This window comes from Pyxicephalus adspersus, chromosome 5 (assembly GCF_032062135.1).
Source record: "Pyxicephalus adspersus chromosome 5, UCB_Pads_2.0, whole genome shotgun sequence".
NCBI classification, from domain to species: domain Eukaryota; kingdom Metazoa; phylum Chordata; class Amphibia; order Anura; family Pyxicephalidae; genus Pyxicephalus; species Pyxicephalus adspersus.
The window spans coordinates 85,344,847-85,365,918 of NC_092862.1; the positions used below are offsets into that span (position 1 = coordinate 85,344,847).

A 21,072-nucleotide genomic window follows, 5' to 3' on the forward strand; every position below is an offset into this window, starting at 1 on the left:
ACTACTCCTAGCGCTCTGTAAGTTACATTCAAGCACCCCAGCCCTGCCATCTGCTACCAAGCTCCTAGAGATAGTAACCTCACCAACTATTCTTCCCTTGGTGTCACTATCATCCAGACTTTACACATACGTGCTGATAGGGTACTCGGCAGAGCAGGGCTGAATGTGTACCATGACCGTTGTTCCAGAGGTGAGCAAGTAGTCATCTGGTTCATCAGCTTGGAATACAAAACGGTCACTCTGCAGATAGATTCTTTCCTCCTGGTGGAAGAAGAGTCTTCTTTCTGGCTCTATCATGTCCTTAGCAGGGTTTCCCACCAATTCATCCAGGTCATTGGCTGCCCTTGCTGCACTACCCTTGAAAGTCCCTTTCATTAACATAATTCTCTCCAAAGGGACCCCTTCTTTGTTTTAAATCTCTTAACTAGGTTTTGCAGATTTTTTTATTTTTTTTTTCAAATTGTAGTAATTCATCTTAAACGGCTTTCTTTTGCTGCAAGTCTTCTCTCCTCAGCCTTTATCCAGGACAGTCTGTTCACCACCTGGCTGGTAATTTCCTACACGTACCACATGGATTGGGAGAAATCCTCAGTAAGGCACAAATCTCCTCCAGATTCCCCAGCAGGGATTGTCCCAGGTCGCCAGGACTGGCTATTTTTCCTGCCCTGTAGAGGCACACAGGCTATTGTGGAAGTGTAAGAGCTCGGAGACACCTGCTCCCCGCACACAGTGAGTTAAACACACCCACCACAGAGATTGTAGGCTTTTCTGGGCAGGATCCCCTCTAGGGATGAGCGAGAAGGCCTCTGACAGTCGGTGAATCAATTTTGCGAATTCCAATAACATAATTGAGCCGACTTTAAACATTAATAGCAAAGCCCCTATACATGTTAAAACCACCAAATATGCTAGGTAAGAGTAGGAGAACAGTGGCAACAAGGAAAAACTACAAATGTTCTAAAAGTCCTTGTGGGTTTTCCAGAAAATGGCAGGCAAAGTGGTAGCAGGCAAAAAAGATTTTTGCGTAATTGACAGCGTCCAGAAGGCAGCATCAACATTAGGACATTCAGAAAGGGTGACTTAACCCGCTAGTAACAGCCTCTGCTCTCAAAACAGCATGAAAACTCATTGCTTGGTATAGAGCTTGGTACTGGGCAGGCAGCAGCAGGAACAGCATGAGGAGGAGGAGGTGGGCCCTGAGATAGCGCAAGGACGGCATTAGAGATTGAGGCCATTACCTGTATGGACAGTGTAGCTATTGGAGACATTGCTGTGTAGGGGACTGCCTATTCTTATCTGCTAGCTGTAACTTTGTAAAATGAAAATACAGTTGTACAAGCGTTTCCTTCCCCTGATTGTGGCCTTAGAAAGCCCACCAGGATATAAGAAAGTGCAGGAAGTACAGGGGCGGCATTGGTAACTGGCATTTAGAGCTGGGTTCTGGGCAGGCGGCAGCAGTAGTAACCGCAGGAGGATGCGGTGGGCCCTGAGACAAAGTGTGAATGGCTTTGGTAACTGGCATCTGGAGCTGGGTGTACTGCATGGTCAATGACACCCAGAAGTGTGTAATACAGTTTTTGTGAATGGAGTACTGGGCAGGTGACAGCAGCAACAGCATTAGCAGGAGGCGGTGAGTCCTGAGACAAAGCGTGGAGCGCATTGGTACCTGACATCTAGAGCTGGGTGTAGTGCATCGTCAATGACACCCAGAAGTGTGTAATACAGTTTTTGTGAATGGGGTACTGACAGGCGACAGCAGCAACAGCGGGAGGAGGAGGCAGTGGGCCCTGAGACGGCCCGTGGACAGCATTCGTAACTGGCATCTAGAGCTGGGTGTAGTGCATCGTCAATGACACCCAGAAGTGTGTAATCCAGTTTTTGTGAATGGGGTACTGACAGGCGACAGCAGCAACAGCGGGAGGAGGAGGCAGTGGGCCCTGAGACGGCCCGTGGACAGCATTCATAACTGGCATCTAGAGCTGGGTGTAGTGCATTGTCAATGCCAACCCGAAGTGTGTAATGCAGATATTGGAAATTTGTGATTAATGGCCAGACCATGATGTTTTGTGCGCCATCACTGTTTCTGTGGTCTGTGGTGCCAGAAGCGTTAGAAAGGTAGACGATATTGCTAGTTTGCTTTATGAAGTGGATGACATGAATGCCAACCCTCCATCTTACAATACTTAGCTGAAAAACTAGGCAATGGTACCTATCAGTGTGGCAGTACTGGGGGTTTTCATCTGCAGTTTATGGCCTCCCGGAAGCAGCAGGAATGTAAAGTAAATTGCTAGCTGGAACAATGGCAGCCATGACACTGGCGAAGAATGCCACCCCTGGACGATGCGAGGAAAAATTCAACCGAGGTAGGCCCAGCTGACAGGATGTTTGGTGATAGGCAGCCACTTACTCAGCACAGGAGCAGTGTGGGTTCACAGAGGCATCTTGGTTGGCCTAGTGAGTCCTTGTGTCAGTCAATCAGTGACATCTGCAGTGGGGATATAATAGTTGTTAGTAACAACCAGTTTATTTTCAAAAAGGTGACGCAATTACCATTTTCCGGCGACAGTTGTGATCGGTTGTCTGTTACCACTCCGCCAGCGGCACTGAAACTTCTTTCAGACAGAAGTCTGGATGCCGGGCACGAAAGGCTTGATGGCATAGTGTGCCAACTGCAGGCAGATTACAAGCCTGTTCACCCAAAAATAAATGGCGTCATTACTGTCAGGACAGGCATATAACCTCCTCATAACTGCTGACGTCAACACCACCACCAACAGCCAGAAAAGAGCCAACGTAATTGTGCACCATGCGGTTCATCCGTTCTCGATGGTTATGCCCCTGCACTTCACTAGTTTGAAGTGGCCGCATCAGGCTTCCCCAGGCATCCAGAAAATTACCCCTGCCTTGGCCCACACTTTTTGATGTGTGCGGTCAGCTGCCACTTCTGCTGATGGTGCTGCCGCCACTACGGTTTGATATGGTGGAGGCGGTGTCTGCCTGTGTGGAATGTGGTGCACGGAACGCCTCACACAGCCGGTCGCGTAGTATTCTGCTCAGGCGGGTCACTTTTTCTTTCTCCTGCGCCTGGTTGGGTAGCGGTGATCCAGAAGGGTGGCCAGCCAGTAATCATCCCGGTTTTTGAACCTGCAAATGCGGGGGTCCCACCATAGGCATTGCAACATGTAGACACACATGAAACGGGTTCCCTGGGCTCATCCTCCTCCTGTCCCTCAGTACGCGCCAAAACATCTTCCTCCTCTTCACCTGCAGCAGTTTTTGTTGTTCCATCGCCCGCAAAATGCCTGGGGCGTGACAGCACAACAAGGTTGGCCCTGTTATCGCACACTACGTTACCTGTTGCGAGCCGGGAGGGGTTCAACCAAGCCTCAACCTCTCTGTGCAAAGCGGACAAGAGTTCTCTGGCCCTGTGACTTTTCTCCTGCAAGGACACCAGTTTCAGCACTGCCTGGCAACACATGTGCTTTAGGGAGCCGTAGTGGCATGCCCACTTAACTACAGTGTCCTCTGCTGCTGGCCTTTCAGGAGGAGTGTCGAAAAGAGAGGGTTTGCTGATAAAAGGAATGAAGAAGGAGGGAGAGGACTGGGGTGGCCCATGCTTTCCCACCACACCCCTCTGCAGGGGTACCAGGTGCTGCATTGCCTTTTGCTGACTACAGCCCCCTGAGCTATGCAAGGCCACCCACTGAGCGCTGAAGGACAGGTAGCGCCCCACTCCGTGCCTGGTTGTCCAGCTGTCCATGGTGACATGGATTTAATAGACACTGTGAAGGCCAAGGCCTGGGAGTGGTTACCCATTACAAGTGCATGTAAACTGGGTATAGCTGTGTGGGAGAAGTAATGCCTGCTTGGTATATTCCACCGACACTCGTCACAGGCCATCAGGTCACGGAAGGGAGTACACAATGCTGTACGGCAGTAGCTGTAAGGCGAATAGTATGGCTAGACGTGAATTGAGTTTGATGATTCTTTTGTTGGTTGTTTGGGCGTTGGTTAGCCTAATGCCTTGTACAGAACTCTGGTAGAGTGGGATGAAGGGACTGGGAGCTAGGGCAGCTGAAGGGGTCACTGGAGTACCCATCTTTTGGCGACAGACGTTGTCTGATACCACGAAACCTGCGGCCAGAAGCTGATACTTCCTAGCAGCTTGAAGTCTGGCTGTCACCAACCTCCTGTGACGTAGTAGCAATGACATTTGGAGGTGTAGGAGTCAATGGAGGTGGACAAAGAGACAATGACGTGGTTGCACCTCCTTCAAGATTTGGTTTGTGGTTCTTGCGCATGTGGGAAAGCAAGGATGTTATACCCAAATGTGATCCGGCCTGTCCTCCGCAAATTTGCCTGTGGCACAGGATGCAGATTGCTATGCACCCGTCATCGTCTTTCAGCGTGAAAAAGAACCACACTGGAGAGGTGCGTGCAACCACTCTGTGGCTTTTTCTTGTGCCCACTAATCTGTGTGTTCTTTGGGACTCACATCAGGCAGATTTGCAGTCCCTTCCATTCCCAGTCTGTTGCTGCTGCCTTTCCTCTACGTCTGTTTCGGAACTGCTGCTAGCCCTTACACGCATCGGTGGTTCCCAGGTGACATCACGGTCATCATCATCCTCATTTTCATCTAAGCCAACATCTGCTAATGCAGAAACTTTGCCCAGCAACTCCTGAGCACACTCTCCAAGGGTCTCAAAGTCTGCCTCCTGCTCCGAAATTCGCAATGACAGATCCTCAGGCTGCTTGTCAAACAACAAGGGGGAGTAATCGGGAGGTACAGGCACATTAGCCATGCTAACTCCTGTCTTTGCTCTTGTCACGGCTTTGCTGGTTGCTGCAGAAGAAGAGCCTGCTGTAGAAAGAGCCTGCTGCACTTGAGGCCCCTGTGACCCAGTCCACAATACTCTCCACATGACGTGGCTGTATGATTGTAGTCCGCCCTCTCAATAAATCTACTAGCGTACTGGTGCTCCACACACATCTCAGACCTGTTTGACAACTTGTGCTGCTGCCTCCCAACAGTTTGCTGCTGTCCTACAGTGGCGAACTCCTGGGGAGTATGCTCCCTGCTAGATGCGGCAGGTCGCCCAACGCCAGGCCTTCCCCTGCGTCTACCACTCATCTTTAACTTATTCGGTCAAAAATGCACATGTACCAAACGGTCTTCTTTGGTAAATAGCAAGAGATCAAACAATGAAATATCTGTATTTTGTTTGAGAGAAAACAGAAATTTTTCTGGCTTTGTGGATATATAGCAAGTGCTATCACGCTAAATATCTGTATTTTTTTTAATTTATGGCTTTTTCGATAGCTTGCAAGAGGTATCAGACTGAAATATGTGTGTTTTTGTACAGTAGGACAGAAATGTTTCTGCTTTTTTTGAAAAATAGCAAGAGCTAGCAACTAACTGCACAATCTGTATATTTCAAGATATACAGAAGGCTCCTAACCTTCCCTGTCACAATGCACAATTGCTTTAGTGATAGATATGTGATAGATTGCAAGAGGTATCAGACTGAAATATCTCTTTTTGTAGAGTAGCACAGAAATGTTTTTACCTTTTTGGATAAATTGCAAGAAGTAGCAAGAAAAACTGCACAATCTGTATATTTCCAGATATTCACAAGGCTTCTAACCTGTCCATGTCACTATTCACTTCTCTCCCTGCTTCTTTTTCTAACACAGAACACAAGATGGAGTGACTAGCCCCTCCCTCCTTCCCTGTGTATATATAAGTAACTCTGAGATCTCTGCTGATAGGTGCTGCTGGGCCTTGCTGTCCATCCTGGAAGCAAATGATTCGCTCCAAGCCGCGCCAGTCCTGCCGAAAATAGTGGCCGTTCCCGCCCCCTGCATTTCCCCTTGTTAGTTTGTCATTAGTTCGTCCTCATGGCGAATCACAAGGCCGTTCTCGCTTAAATGTTCGGTAAGCAGGAACGGCCTGATTCACCGTGGGATCGAACTTAATAATCTCGCTCATCCCTAGTCCTCTTCTCCTCCTGTGTCATTATCCATATCTGTCTAACCCCACACAAAAGCCAATTTTTGGTGAATCACCTACCTGTAGGACTTTTCAGGCCAAAAGTTACCATTAGTTATATAAAAGTCTTACCTTTTTTATTAAATAACATAATTTTTTTTTTTTTTTTAAAAACCAAACACAAACATAATTAAAAACATTGTCACATGATAGATAATCTTTTTTTGGCTTTACCCCTATGGAGATAAGCCCACAAAATTTGGTTACAATCATAAAAAACACAGGCAATTGATTATCAATACAAGAATAATCATATTTAACACATTTAAAATATTATTTATATCCTTCAGCTGGATCTTCAGTTATTGTCCTTATAATAAAATATATAGGTAAGGTAAATTTGCATGTTCCATATTATCTTTTAATGATTTCTTACCGTTACTTATTTTATATATTTCACATATTGCACCAAATGTGTACCATTCACCGATTAGTGTATCTCTACCTGTGAATATGGTTAAACAATTTTCTTCAGTTGATTACCTGTGCCTGGGATTATTGTTAACGTATTTATACACACCCCATGTATTGTGAATGATTGATTATAAAAGGAGAACTGAGTATCGATTTTAATTATGTTGTGCCCATTTAATATATTGTGAATCATGGAAATCAAAAATCTGTTGCAAATACCTTGTCTTCAAACTGTTCCAGTATATTTAGAATTTAAAGGGATTTTGTTTTCAAAATCATTTACATCTGAAGACACCTAGGGTTTTCTTTTATCCTTTGTTGTCTCAAAATTAAATGAACAAACCTACTTAAAATAGGAAATACTGTTACTCCTTATTTAAATTTCATTTACTACTCATTCTTATATTTCTATCAAGTTACTTAGTTTTCTTATTCTTATATTGCTGCCTAGAATGTCTCCATGTATGTCTGCTACAAAATATCCTCACGCTGTCCTGCTTCGTTTCAGTGTGGCAGGATCTCGTGTGTAAATAGATCTCCCTTATAAGGAGTTCCTGTTCCACCCTACGCATTCACCGGAAACCCTGTTACGTCTAACCCCACCCCTTTTAAATGTATAGTTCTGTGTAATATGTTGGCCTTATGTAAGTACTGTTTATTATTAATACAGTGCAGGAGTGGGGCAATACAGGGCTAATAGACCCCTGAAGTCTCCATAAACAAGAAAAAAGGTTTAAGCCTAAATTATATCACCCCACTGTTTTGTTTCAATTATTCAAATAGTCTTGTGGCTCCAACAGATGTCTTATCTTTCAGTTTCTTTCTGTGTTATTGGAGATAAAATGCCATTATTCACCAGCAGGTGACATTAGGTAAATAAAAGTTTCTCTGTTTACACTTCAATGTGCACAGGGCAATTAGAGAAACATATTAGGAAAGTTAGAGAGCTTAAAATCAACACATTTTTTAATCCACTTGACCGCGTTGTTTATTCTACGTTGTGAATATCCTTCCCCCAATATTGCCCATGTGAACAACCCACATATGCAACTACAGAGTCTTCAGGTGCATAAGTATCTAGATACCTCACTATTCGGAAACCTTTAGTTGCAGAGGAGGACCTACCACAACTCTGTCAGACTCTCTTCCAGTATGGCACTCTTATCACTTCAGATTGGCATATGGATACTTTCTATTCAAACCTGATTAGTACACTAGTCCATGTCTATTTAAACCTGATTAGTTCAGTTCACTAAGCCATGTCAACTGCTGGATCAGTTGGACTGGTGTTCTCAGGTTTCAGTCCTGCCCCTGGGTTGATAGGCATTACCAGGCTTGCCTTTAAATCCAAGTACTGAGTACCAATTCTCTCTGACACGGTCATTCCCATTTTTTTTCAGGGCCCACAAGTACACTTCTTAGAGGGTCCACCAGAACGCCTGGAACACATACTGAAAGCAAAGACATGAATTCATTGGTTTCAACCAACATTCCTAGAGTACTGTCTTTTGTTACCATTCCAGGTCCTAACATTTCCTCTACCCATCCCCTCTTTCCTGTGTGGTGAATAATGCTGCTGTGGCTATCGGGCCTAAACTTTGTCTTTTAGCAGCCTCCATTGTAACACATTAAAAAACATAATTTTGCTGGATTTGTCTCTAGATGGTAGTTTTCTTATAGCTATGGGGTTTTGAAACTGAAAGGTTCTGTGGACAAGACCCCCTTCTGTGTTTTGCAAGAATAAGGTTATATTAAGACCTAGGTCAAACATGTTCACTTTTTTTATACATAAATTTACCCCAATATCTTAAATACAACTTCAGTCTGGGATGGGTTCTTTATCAGGCCCTATTTCTTACCTGCAGTATTGCCTACGGAGAGGACAGGACCTGAATGTGTTTACTGGCATTTAACTATTAACAGGCAGAATTACAAATCCTTTGACATGGTAAATGTTCTGTATTTACCTATTATCACTATATTTATTTATACTGTGCTTTATATGGTAGTTTGAACATGCTTTTAACATGCTGATGGACAGTCACAATCTTAGCTAGGTCATACAATATTCTAAACTAAAATAATATGTAATTTTCTGATTTACATACTAGCATGCAATGACTGTGGTAACTGATGGATTTTTTTGTGTCTTGTGTATTTACTGCAGTGGAATTCCAGAGACAGTCCCCATATCTTGTGTGAACAGACAGTGTTCCTCTGGCTTGCAGGCCATCATCAACATAGCAGGTGAGTTCACTTTGTATGCTATACGTGCTTTATAATAAATAATAGTGCTTTATTTGTAAGCGTGTGCATTTGGCCGTGAGCAGCTGTGATTTTGTTTTCAAATTTGCAGGATAACAGATATCCCCTAAAAAAAGAAAGTATGTACTTTTTCCCTTGTCCATATTGCTAAATGTGTTGCAAGAGAGGAATTGCCATTTGAAGTCTAAACCCTTCCTGGAATGTTGATTTCCTATGTTTCCTCCCTAAAGCTAGTTGCCCCTCCCACCAACCCTGGTATCACTGTCGTTTCCTAGAAGTACATAGTGGCCAGTGGGAGGAACTACTTAGTACAACAGTGGAAATAGGAAATTGCCGTTTGCAAACTTTAAAAGATAGCTGTAGCTGAGGAATATTCCCAATATAATGGGGTTCTGGTATTGTTTGGTTCTGGTACTGTGGCAGTCCTTAGTGAAGTGTACACCTACAGATGTACGTGCAGATTGTATCATTATCCGAGCCACAACACAATACACGCATGAATAAAATCAAAACAGAAAATATTTACAATTCTTCACAATTTGCCATACACAAATAAAAATTTACTGGAACAGGCATATATATTTTACACCACCCAATCTTTGACAGTCAACATCCACAGTGTCACATTCCATGGTGATTGGATTAAGTTTTTTTGCTGTTTAGGAAATATCCCAGCATTTATACCCAAACTAATAGAATTTATGAAGCAGCTTATATAGGCTGGCAACTGTTTCCAACATCACAAAAACAAGTACAGTTGTAATTCTGCTAGATATTGAGACCATTAGGAGAGCATTCCGAAGCCACCACACATACAATGCACTCTTGGTTGCTATGAATTTCTTTTTCTCCTTTTCTTCTTTAATGCATGAAAAATATTTACATTGTTTACAGGTGGCATCAGAAATGGTTCATATGATATTGGATTGGCATGTGGGTAAGAACCCTTCCATTGAATTATGCCATAATACAAATAAGTGCATGTGTTTAAATCTGAAAAGATAATCCTGCAGTTCAATATCTTTTAGTTTGTCAATTTAACAGTAGTAATATATAATATTTTGTTTGTTTCCAGGAGTGCCCATACTGTTCTGTAGGCAGTAGCCTAAAAGAAAATTATGCATTTTAAACACTCTGCTAATATCTGCATGTCTTGGTGGTTTCTATACCAAACATTTCTGAGAAACATGGCAGTAATTGATTCCCAGGAGGGAATGTCCTGTTTTTATAAATTCATAGTGTACATATTGTCCCCTTCCTATAAACTGGCTATTGACCTATAATATTTAGATAATAATCTGGGGGGGTTGATAGGCAGATATTTGTGTGTTCATACATGGCTGCATAAGCAGAAGTCATGTAAAAACTGTACTTGTGGGTATTTTTGAAAACTGGTCTCCTTAATGCCATAATGGAAGCCTTAATTCAATATCCATTCCACAAACCCAAAATATTCAGTTTTAAGATGGAGGTATTTTTTGATCTGGTGGTTTATCATGCAACTTAACTATTATAAATTACCATGTACTTTAGGCCTTAATGTTGCACCCTATTTTTAGAAAACTGATACTTTTTAGCTGCTAATGTAAAATTTTGTTGCATAGCATTTTCACATTTTTGAAGGTTTTAGGCTATAACAGTAGAATAATACAGAAAACTCTGCTGAACTGGTTGTGTCATGAGGACTATGAAAATATCTATATTGCTAAAATTACACAACAAAGTTACAACGTAATTTATACTATTTAACTATATTAGCAGAAAGACTTGTATAAGTCATAGCTTCATTTTTCATCTGAAAATTTAGTTTCCATATTCCAGTTTAGTTTTTTGTTAACTAAACAGGAAAAGAAACTGTCCCTATGAGATATAGCTGAACAGGGCAGGTACATTGAGGACAGAAATGTCTAACAGAAAAATACCCTATTCTAAATTATAGCATGGGATAATAAGGAAGGCCCCCATACTAATGCGTCCACAAAGAAAGTGACAAATTTATATATATATATTCATTTACCTTGAAAGCCATTCAACCTCAAAATAGGAGAAACTTTGGATTAGACAGTCTTGTTAAGGTTAAACCTTTGATAAAAGCAACAGACAAAATCTGGTTTAAAAGAAGGAACCCAAGAAGGCAATAATACAGAGTAACATCCAGGTAATAAGAGAGCAATTGCAGCCATTGTGCCTAATAAAGAAAGAATACTAATATTAAATTACAAAGTCAACAATGTATTAAAATCAGGCAGTTTATATACAAAACTGAAATCGCACAGGATTCAGACTAGGGGTATTCAAAAGGAAGAATGCACATATCAAGACCAAATGTGTCGCTTACAGAGCAAGGAAATTCCATATCTTCAAGCCAAAAAGTGGGCCATGTGTTTTCTAATACAATTTGAAGGAGATTTAGTTGCCATTGGTTTTTCTCCCACAGCACCACCTAAACTTCTGGTGAGGTTGCCAAATCCAAATCTGCCACTTTCCACAGCCAAGTAATGATACAGAGGCAGCACATAGGTCTAATTTTGTCGCAGTACGTGTTGTGCTAAGATGGCTGCTGCTGCAATCCACGTGGCCCTTTAACCAATTTAAAAGGACTAGATTGCTCAGCTGGGAGGCGCCAAAAACCTCAATAGGTCACCATTGTCGGTCACCATGGTTCCGATTTTGTTGCGGAGAAAGCCAGGATTCGATTGCTTGATGAATCACACGAAACAGTTCCTCCCCTGTGTGACTCCGTTCACCCACAGGCACCGACAGGCTCAAGGAGTGGCCCACCTTCTGTTCTACATATTTGTGCAGAGCTGGTACTGCCTTTTTCACAAAGAAATGATTGCTTGGGACTCTCCACCTTGGCTCGGCACAAGCCATCAGTTCTCTGAAAGGTGCAGAGTCCACCATTTGGAAAGGGAGGGACTGCAGCACCAGCAACTTGGACAGGAGCACATTCAGCTTCTGCACCGTTGGATGAGTGCACGCATACTGTTGTCTCTTGGCAATCGCTTCCGTGATCGATGACTGACAAGGAGTAGACGGAAAAGGGGAATCTGCATCAGCAGAAGATAGAAATGACCTACAGCTCCCTTCGGCTGAGGTGGTGGAGCCTTGACTGCCTGAAACCTGGTGCGTGCCATTGGGTGATGCTGCGGCAGGCTGGACCACCACATCGGAGCCATGGTTCTCCCAGGCCACTTTATGGTGATGCTGCATATGTTGACCCAGGGCCGTGGTGCCACCATTTGCACCCTGACCACGCTTCACTTTTTGTCCACATATTCTACATATGGCCATGTTAACCTCCCCTGGCAGCTAAAAAAACTGCCACACTGCCGAGTAGGGAATTTCCCCCCAACACTTTGCACTGACTGACTGCTACCGCCGCTGCCTCCGTGAACCCCTGCACCACTACTTCCCGGGCAGGTAGGCTGCTGCGAAGCAGGTGGTCTACCCCGGGCACGTTTGGCTCCCACTGCTGCCACCCTGCTGACTCCCAGCCATGCTACCACCTTGCTGGCTCAGCCACTGCCTCAAGGGCAAGCTGCCACCCTATTCTCCTGATGATGCTCCCAAGTGCGATCGGCTTCATCATCATCAAGTAGTGTCTGCACTAGAGATGAGCGAATCGAAGCTGACAAAGTGGAATTCGACCTGAATTTCAGAAAAAATTCGATTTGAAACGAATCCAAATCGCAATTTTTTCTAAAATGGCGGCTACATGTGTGAGGACATGGGGCAAGGAATGTGATGGCTCCGATGTGATGGTCCAGCCTGCCGCAGCAACCTCTGCATCACCCAGTGGCACGCACCAGCTTTCAGGCAGTTAAGGCTCCACCACCTCAGCCGAAGGGACCTGTATGTCATTTCCATCTTCTGCTGGTCCAGATGCTCCTCCTACTCCTCGTCAGTCATTCCGTCAGCAATTGATCACCGAAGCGATTGCCAAGAGACAACAGTATGCACTCATCCAACGGCGCAGACTCTGAATGTGCTCCTGTCCAAGTTGCTGGTGCTGCAGACCCTCCCTTTCCATGTGGTGGACTCTGCACCTTTCAGAGAACTGATGGCTTGTGCCGAGCCGAGGTGGAGAGTCCCAAGCCGTCATTTCTTTGCAAAAAAGGCTGTACCAGCCCTGCACAAATAAGTAGAACAGAAGATGGGCCAGTCCTTGAGCCTGTCGTTGTCTGCCAAAGTGCACGGCAGCACCGACGTGTTAATCTGTAAATGTGGTCAGGGACAATACATGTCCTTTATGGCCCACTGGATGAATGTGATTCCTGCACAGTCACACCAGCAACTTGGCCAGGTGACACCGCTTCGACCTCCACTTCCTCACACCGCTGGTCCTGCGACAACGTCCGCCTCAGCCTCCACTGCAGGGACAATTCAAAGTGCCCCTCCAGCATACCACATGTGCAGGGCACGGCGGTGTCACGCTGTTCTGCACCTGGTTTGCCTGGGGGAACGGAGTCACAAAGGGGAGGAACTGCTCCGTGTGATTCATCAAGAGATCGAATAATGGCTTTCTCCGGGACAACTCAAAATTGGAACCATGGTCACCGACAATGGGAAGAACATTGTGTCTGTGCTTCGTCAAGGAAGTCTGAGCCATGCACCCTGCATGGCACACGTGTTCAATCTGGTTGTCAAGCGGTTCCTGATGTCTTCCACCCATCTGCAAGACATCTTAGAAATGGCCAGGAAACTTTGCATGCACTTTAGCCACTCGTACACTGCAAAGCACACCCTCCTTGAGCTGCAGCGGCAGAACGGCATCCCCCAACATAGGCTAATATGCAACGTTTCCACCCGTTGGAATTCCACCCTCCATATGTTGGACCGACTATACGAACAGAGAAAGGCCATCAATTAATTCTTGATGATACAAGTGGATAGTAGTACTCCCATGTGTAACTTCGTTGTCAGCCAGTGGCAGCTTATGCGTGACACCTGCCATTTGCTCAGGCCCTTTGAGGAGGCCACGTTATTTGTCAGTCGCCAGGACTACGGGATGAACAACGTCATTCCACTACTTCATGTCCTGGAACAGATGGTGGTAAATCTGGCTGGTCAGGGGACTGGAGACGTGGCGCTTAGATCTCATGGCCACATAAGCCCTGTGGGGGCTGAACTGGAGGAGGAAGACATTTGATCAAAGGCAATGTATAGCAAAATGGGTGGTTTTTCTACTCAGGTGACAGGAGAGGAGGAGTAGGAGCAGCCAGAGGAGCAAGAGGGAGATGAGGAGGACGAGGCAGAGGACCCAGACACACCGTGGCAGTATGCAGTGGAGATGGAGGCAGGGAGTCCCTCCGACTCGCTTGCAGAAATGGCCCGCTGCATGCTCACTTGCTTGCACAGTGACAGCCGAATTGTCGCCATTTGGCAGAGGGATGTAATTTGGCTTTCCACCTTGTTGGACCCTCGCTACCGGTCCAAAATGGGGGGCCTTTTTTACACCCGCTGAGAGGGACGACAAACCGAACTACTACAGAGACATCCTTTGTAGACAGTTGGCCGCTGCCTATCTGCGCCATCGTCCATCCTCTCGCAGGTCTGACCGGGGGGGGCCCTCTGCACTCACGTTCCACTGCCATGGCTGCTGTGGAGGGGTGGGGTGGCAGGAGCAGTACCAGCTCCATCAGCAGCAGCCTGAGCCTAGGAACCTAGGGTCGCTGATGAGCAGCTTTCTACACCCGCATAGTGAAGAAACTACTCACCAGCAGCTAGACAGACCAGAACCTGAACCAGCAGGTGGGGGCATACTTGGAGTGCACCCTGCCAGCCGTCATTGAAGATCCGCTGGACTACTGGACAGCCAAACTGGATTTGTGGCCGCAACTGGCCTAGTTTGCCCTGGAAAAGCTGTCCTGCCAGGCCTGTCCGGCGGCTTAACTAAAAACTGCCACACCACCGAGTAGGTGATTTTTACCCCCAACACTCCGCACTGACTGACTGCTACTGCCGCTGCCTCTGTGAACCCCTGCACCACTACTTCCTGGGCAGGTAGGCTGCTGCGAAGCAGGTGGTCTACCCCGGGCACGTTTGGCTCCCGACCTTCCACTGCTGCCACCCTGCTGACTACTAGCCATGCTACCACCTTGTTGGCTCAGCCGCTGCCTCACGGGCAAGCTGCCACCCTCTTCTCCTGATGATGATGAAGCCCCTTCACCCGGCTCCCAAGTGCGATCGGCTGCATCATCCAGTAGTGTATGCACGTCACTGATGTCCTCCTCAACGGTCTCTGGGTCAGTAGCCTGACCACTCGCAACACCACCTCCACGCCACTCTCCTCATCACTACTTGCCCGCCTAGTGGAAAAACTGGCGGTTGTCTCCTCCAGATCTTGGCTGGGCAGTAGCTGCTGACTGTCCTCTACTAGCTCGCCCTCGCTGTATAGTGGACTTGAGCCCACAGCATAGAATACTTCTGTGGCTAAGGGAACAGCAAAGGACAGAGGCAGATTAAGGACAAGTGAGGACACAGGGCCTGCTCCCGGGCCATGCCAACTAAGGGTTGTGTCTGACGAACCCACCGACTTTTGGCTGGGGGTGTCTGATGTCACTTGGGATGAAGTGGATGACCGAGTTAACCAATCAAGATGACACCAGGAGCTCAGGACTCTCGCCGCCACTCATGCTGACACGCCCCCTTACTCTGCTGCGACCTCTGCCTCCATCAGAAACATTTAGGCCTCTGCCACTCCTCTGTGCATGGCCTGGCACATCTCCGTCTGACAGACTAATACAGACAGTGATACAGGAAGAGCTCTCCTCCTGTATCACTGTCTGTATTAGTCTGTCATTTGCAACCCCTATTTACTGTACAGCGCTGCGTAATATGTTGGCGCTATATAAATCCTGTTTATTAAAAATAATGATAAATACTTTCCAAAGGGAATAATGGTGGATAAGGTAAATTATATGCTAGTAAAAATACTGTTTAACAGATCTCTCACATGCCTGGGTATTTAAAGTGCACATAGGTTAACCCAGTTCATTAACATTACCTTTGCAATCAACCTACAACATTCCAAAATCAATATACACTTCAGAAAAGTATTACACATTATTAGCTGTGCATTTGTGTGTGAAACTGTCTCCTAGTACTTTTGTTTACTAGAATTGGTAAAACTACCATAACTGAATTCTGAAAATGAAATTCCATTGTTTGTGTGTCTATTTCAGGGTGGAGTCTATGAGCCTCAAAAGTGTTGGAAATGTTGGAGACATCAGCCCTCGAGCTGTTGATGATGCCAAAGCAAGGGACTGTCTGATCCCCATGGGGTAAGCATTTAATGAAACCATATTGTACCCTAGTGTGTATTCTAAGTCTATTGCTCCTACTACACAATATATAAATATTATAAAACCTTTACTAATATTAGATGGTATGAAAATGGGAGTTTTATTAACTAGAGATTCTAATGCAATTCTTCTACAGTTATAGACATTTGTTAAGGAGGATGAGATTTTCCATTGGGTTTTAACAAGATCACATTGAGGAAACACAACAGAACTTCAAGTCTAGTATTGCAAACAATATGTCAGGAAAGACCTTGTTTTAATATCTGGGCTCCTTTGCCATTTCTGAAAACTCTGTTTCCATTTGTGTATTCTATATTCTAGGTGAAAAATTATATGATATGCCCGGTAAGCTTTGACCAAATCAAAGTAATGCAATTAAACATGTAAAAAAATGTATTTTCTGTTACTTTGTATTGTTTGAGTACTCTGAGTAATTTTTAATAATAATTAAAATCTAGTACTAGGTTTGAACCATATTAAGTTTAATACTTACACAAGAACAACAGATATTAAAGTATATGCAAACCCTAAACCTTCTCTTACCTTTTTTTCCTTTTTGCAGTTGGAAGTATAGTTCGGTTGGAAAAAGACATAAGTTCATCAAGTTTAACCATTAGGGAAATTAACATATCCCAGAAAAACCCTGTAGACATACCTGATCCAAAGGAAGGCAAAAAAGCCCTGATTCAATTTGCCCCCCAAAAAATTCCCTTCTAATTCTGTGAGGAAATCACTTGTTACCTGGATTACCATCCTCTGTTATCTTTACTGTAGAACTTTAATACCCAGATATATTCTGTTCTTATTTTATCACAGTTATATTCTGTGCATTTTTTTCTTAAAGCTATCTATAGTACTTGCTGAAACTATTTTCTGAGGGAGCCTATTCCACAACATGTTATAATTATTTATAAAAACAAAACATCTCTGTCTGTGGCTTTTTGTTTTCGCTGTACACTGTACCCTGTAGTGTAGAGCTCAGCTCTGTGTGCTGTACATACTTGCTCTTTTTGGCAGAATCTCTCCACCCACCAACCCGTTTAGTTCCTCCTTTAAGGGTGGCAAATATTAATGAAGTTGACGACCACTTATCCTTTTTAAAGTATTAACCACCTGGCCGTGGTTAATACTTGCAAAAAGTGTTAAACCCGAAATTTTCTCAGGTGGTAAAAAGTAAACAAACGTTATATTGCAATCAGATTGTCATACATTGTATGACAATCCAATTACAACTGAAAGAAAATACTTACCCGGTCCCCGCAGCTCCTCCAGCAGCAATAAAAAAATTGCTATTGCTGCTGGCATCTGCAGTGAGATGTGAAGCACAATGCAGAAATCCTGCATTGTGCTTTGCATCTCTCTGGAGATGCGAGCAGCAGCAGCTCCAGCGTCCAGCGTGTGCCTGTGTGAGTAGGCAGGGAAATCCCCCACTCGCATCACCCCGGAGGATGAGGCATCTTCCGGGTGATGTGAGTGGTGATGTATGGGGGTGTGTCAGGGAGGGAAATTTAAAAGCAGATTACAATGTAATCTGCTTTTAAATGGTTTTTACAGTACAAAAACACCACACAACATGAAATAAAAATAAAAGTACAATTTTAATTTTATATTTTATTTTTAGATTACATTGTTGTCTATTATTTCATTATTTTTTTAAATTAATATTTATAATTATGTATTATATTATAATTTATGATTATAATATAATAAATATAATTATCATACCGGGGAGTTAATCCTAAGAATTACAGGCCCACAATATAAACAAAAATTTCTATGCAAAAAATAGGATCACTTTTTGCATCAAAAAACTGACAGAATTAGATCGCTGGGGGGTTAAGCTGATTTTTGTGTTTTTTATTTAATTTTGGTGGTTAATGTATTAAAATGCTTTAATTGTTTGTTTACAGGATTACCTCCGAAAATGTGGCTGAACAGTTTGGTGTCACCAGACAAAAGCAAGACAAGTTTTCTCTTACATCTCAACAAAAGTAAACATATTTTAGCTTTTGTTATTGACTTAATATTATGCTTCTGTTTGTTTATATAACAATGAAAATTGCTTGTAAGGCCTAGTCTAGCAGACTGTTTGCCCAGCATTTAAATTGAGTGTTTAAACACTTAATTTACACATAAGCAGTTATAAACACTCCCATTAACATATTTTAAATCTATCATGGTTGTTTCTAAGCATTTTCAGTCTGGCTTTTAGATTACTTTAAATGCTTCTATAAACATCCATAAACACAAATTAAGGTGGTATAGGAGTTTTTAGGCATGTAGACATAGCCTAAGATTGTAAAGATATTTCCAAATACTACTCTTCATAAAGAGAAAATGTAATGCAAAAAATACCAGTACTAAATACTTTCTGACAGTCAGCAATCAGTTTCACACCTGCCCTGGATATTTGTTTACAATAGGAATCATGGAGAGCCAAAGAGACCGACTCCTTGGGATTGTTCTGTAACCATTTTAGCTCATATAATTGCACATCCCTTTATGTACCAGAGCAAATGTTAAATTTTTGTTTTTTTTATTTTGATTATTTTTTTTTTATTATTTTTTATTTGCTGATAATGTATATTAAATTGTAATGTATATGAACCATGGCTCTTCTAGGTAACGTCTTGTAAAAAAGATTGTAGATGAAGTATACATATTTTTTCAAAATTAATTTATAATAGCACATAAAAATGTACGATTATAGTACAAAGCACAGCAAACTTCTCTGTTTACGCAGCAATTTCTGCTGTCCATTTTGGCAAATATGTGCATATATTTCTAAAGTGCTTGCCTAAAGAGCTTTTTTTAGGTGGACATGGAGGCCACTAACCTTGCAGTTTATGATAAGTCCAGCATCTGTTGGACTGAATGTTAAATGTAGCATTTCTATTCATAACATTATCAACCACTACTGAAATTTTAACAGTATAACCAGTTCTAGTTCATAAATTAAGATAATATTAAAATTATATCTAATGTGTTGTTCAATAATAACACTGCTCAACAAAAAAAAATTTGTTTTCACTTGCCAAGGATTTTTCAATATATTTAGTGTATTTCACACTTGTGATACAGGAAAGATTTTACCAGCAACAAATGTTAACACAGCATATTATTATCAATCTTTATTTACACCAACGTTTTTCATACAACCAAGTGGCATGGCCTCCAGGGGAAAACATGAAAAAAGGTGCAGCGAACATTATTAACGAGCCAATGGTTAACAAAGAAAAAATCATTCTCCTTCCACTACACATAGTAGTGTTGGGATTAATTAAGAAATTTGTTAGAGCTCTGAACAAGCACAGTTATTGCCTCAAATACATTTGTAGATTCTTCCCTGGATCGAGTACTGAAAAATTAAAAGCAGGAATCTTTGATGGACCCCAGATTCGGCGTCCTGTTGTCAAGAACATCTTCGGTATCCATAAAACACAAAATTATAAAGAACTGGTACAAAACTTGCCTTTAAACTTTAAAAACTTTGGGTGCTACTATGATCATTAAGGTACACTAAATCCATAGCCATTTGCAAAAATTTCCAGAAAACCTTGTCGATTTTAGTGAGGAACAAGGTGAGAGGTTCCATCACAGTGTTCTCCCTAGAAATTTTTTTCAGCCGGGTGGTGGGAAGCTGTAGCCGGGGGGTAAAAAAGGGTGTGTGGCAAAACATGGCAAATTTAGTGCTCCCAGTTGTTTATGCCATGGATAATCAGTAACCTCCTATTGTTTCAGTGTTCCACCTTCTCCCAATGATTTGTTACAACTTTGTAATGCCTGCCCCGTTAGTATATCCAATTTTTCTATTCTATGTATTTTGCCACAACTGTCCTATGCCTTGTATTGTGACCCAACTTACTAGTGTTCTAAGTTTTAAGAGTGTATTCCTTTGTAGTAGTGTAATAGTATAATTAATGTGGTGTAACAAGTTAGGCTTAGCTAATATTAGCAGCAAAAAACATTTACCCCTTCTGAGTGACTTCTAGCAACTGCTAGGCACCTAAGATTGATAACAGGCAGTAAGTGCTAGGCGCCTAGGATTGATAACAGGCGGTAAGTGCTAGGCACCTAGGATTGGTAACAGGCGGTAAGTAAGTGCTGGGCTCTTTCAGAGCTAGCAGTTTTTAAAAAGCAGTGGTTCCTGGCATGAGGAATGGACAAATGCAACCTTACTGCCGGTGTGAATTCAGCCCAACTTCAGATGTGCTCCTGTGTCTAAATTTAGTTAAAGTAAACTTTTGTGAAAACTTCTTTTTTTTTTTTTTTTTTTACTTGATTCTTTTACAAAATTAGCCCAGCAGGCCCATGCTGGCTCAGCTTCCGCCTTTTCTCTGTTGCTCACTACATCCAATGCTGCCTTGCACTGCGCATGCATGAGATTGAACACTTTTTTTTTTTTTTTTTACATTATAATAAAGCCTCTGAAGATTCATGCACACAAGGAGCAGTGTAGAAACTCTTGGGATATGTGACACAAATATCCCAGAAGGCTGCGTATTCCCCCTTGGTCTTTACCGAAATGGAAGTGAAGACTGAAGGGGAGAGGTCCTCTCCACAAAAGTGTAAAAACAAAAAAAAAAACGCACATTTTTCCATTACATAAAAGAGAAAATCACCCTTCAATATAATGTTAAAAATGTGGGGATGCTTTAATAGCATCATGGTTGTGATATCAGATGGGGACAAGACAGCCAGTGACCCCCTCTTATCACTGTCCATATTCTATTAAAAAACACTGTCTGTGAAGTTTATCCGCAGTGTGTAATGTCATTGGCTGTGCAGTGTGATAGCTGTGTGTAAAAGCTGCTTGTCATATTCTGCAGCCTAACAACTCGCTGTGTTCAAACCTTCAGATCTCCTAAACCGATGGTTGTATTGATTTGAAATTTTTAAGGGACTCGTGGAGGCATAGGAAACTGAAACTGTATCTGCAAGTGGGGGACACTTGTGGCTAAACCTTTCTAAAATGTAATTACTATGGCATTATGAGAACATAAATCTCTACCTAGCAAAATGTGCTGCCTACTCTGT

The 21,072-nt window shown here is 43.0% G+C and overlaps 1 protein-coding gene across 3 annotated transcripts in view; it reads left to right on the top strand.

The window, feature by feature from the left end:
* Positions 1-21,072, top strand: part of ACAA1 (acetyl-CoA acyltransferase 1) — a 64,401-nt gene that overhangs the window by 12,814 nt on the left and 30,515 nt on the right. For all 3 annotated transcript variants that reach the window (XM_072411985.1, XM_072411984.1, XM_072411983.1), the window contains exons 4-7: positions 8,631-8,710; positions 9,623-9,665; positions 15,916-16,014; positions 17,946-18,026. In XM_072411985.1, coding sequence (XP_072268086.1) covers positions 8,631-8,710; positions 9,623-9,665; positions 15,916-16,014; positions 17,946-18,026 — 303 coding nt within the window. The remainder of the gene's footprint in view (positions 1-8,630; positions 8,711-9,622; positions 9,666-15,915; positions 16,015-17,945; positions 18,027-21,072) is intronic.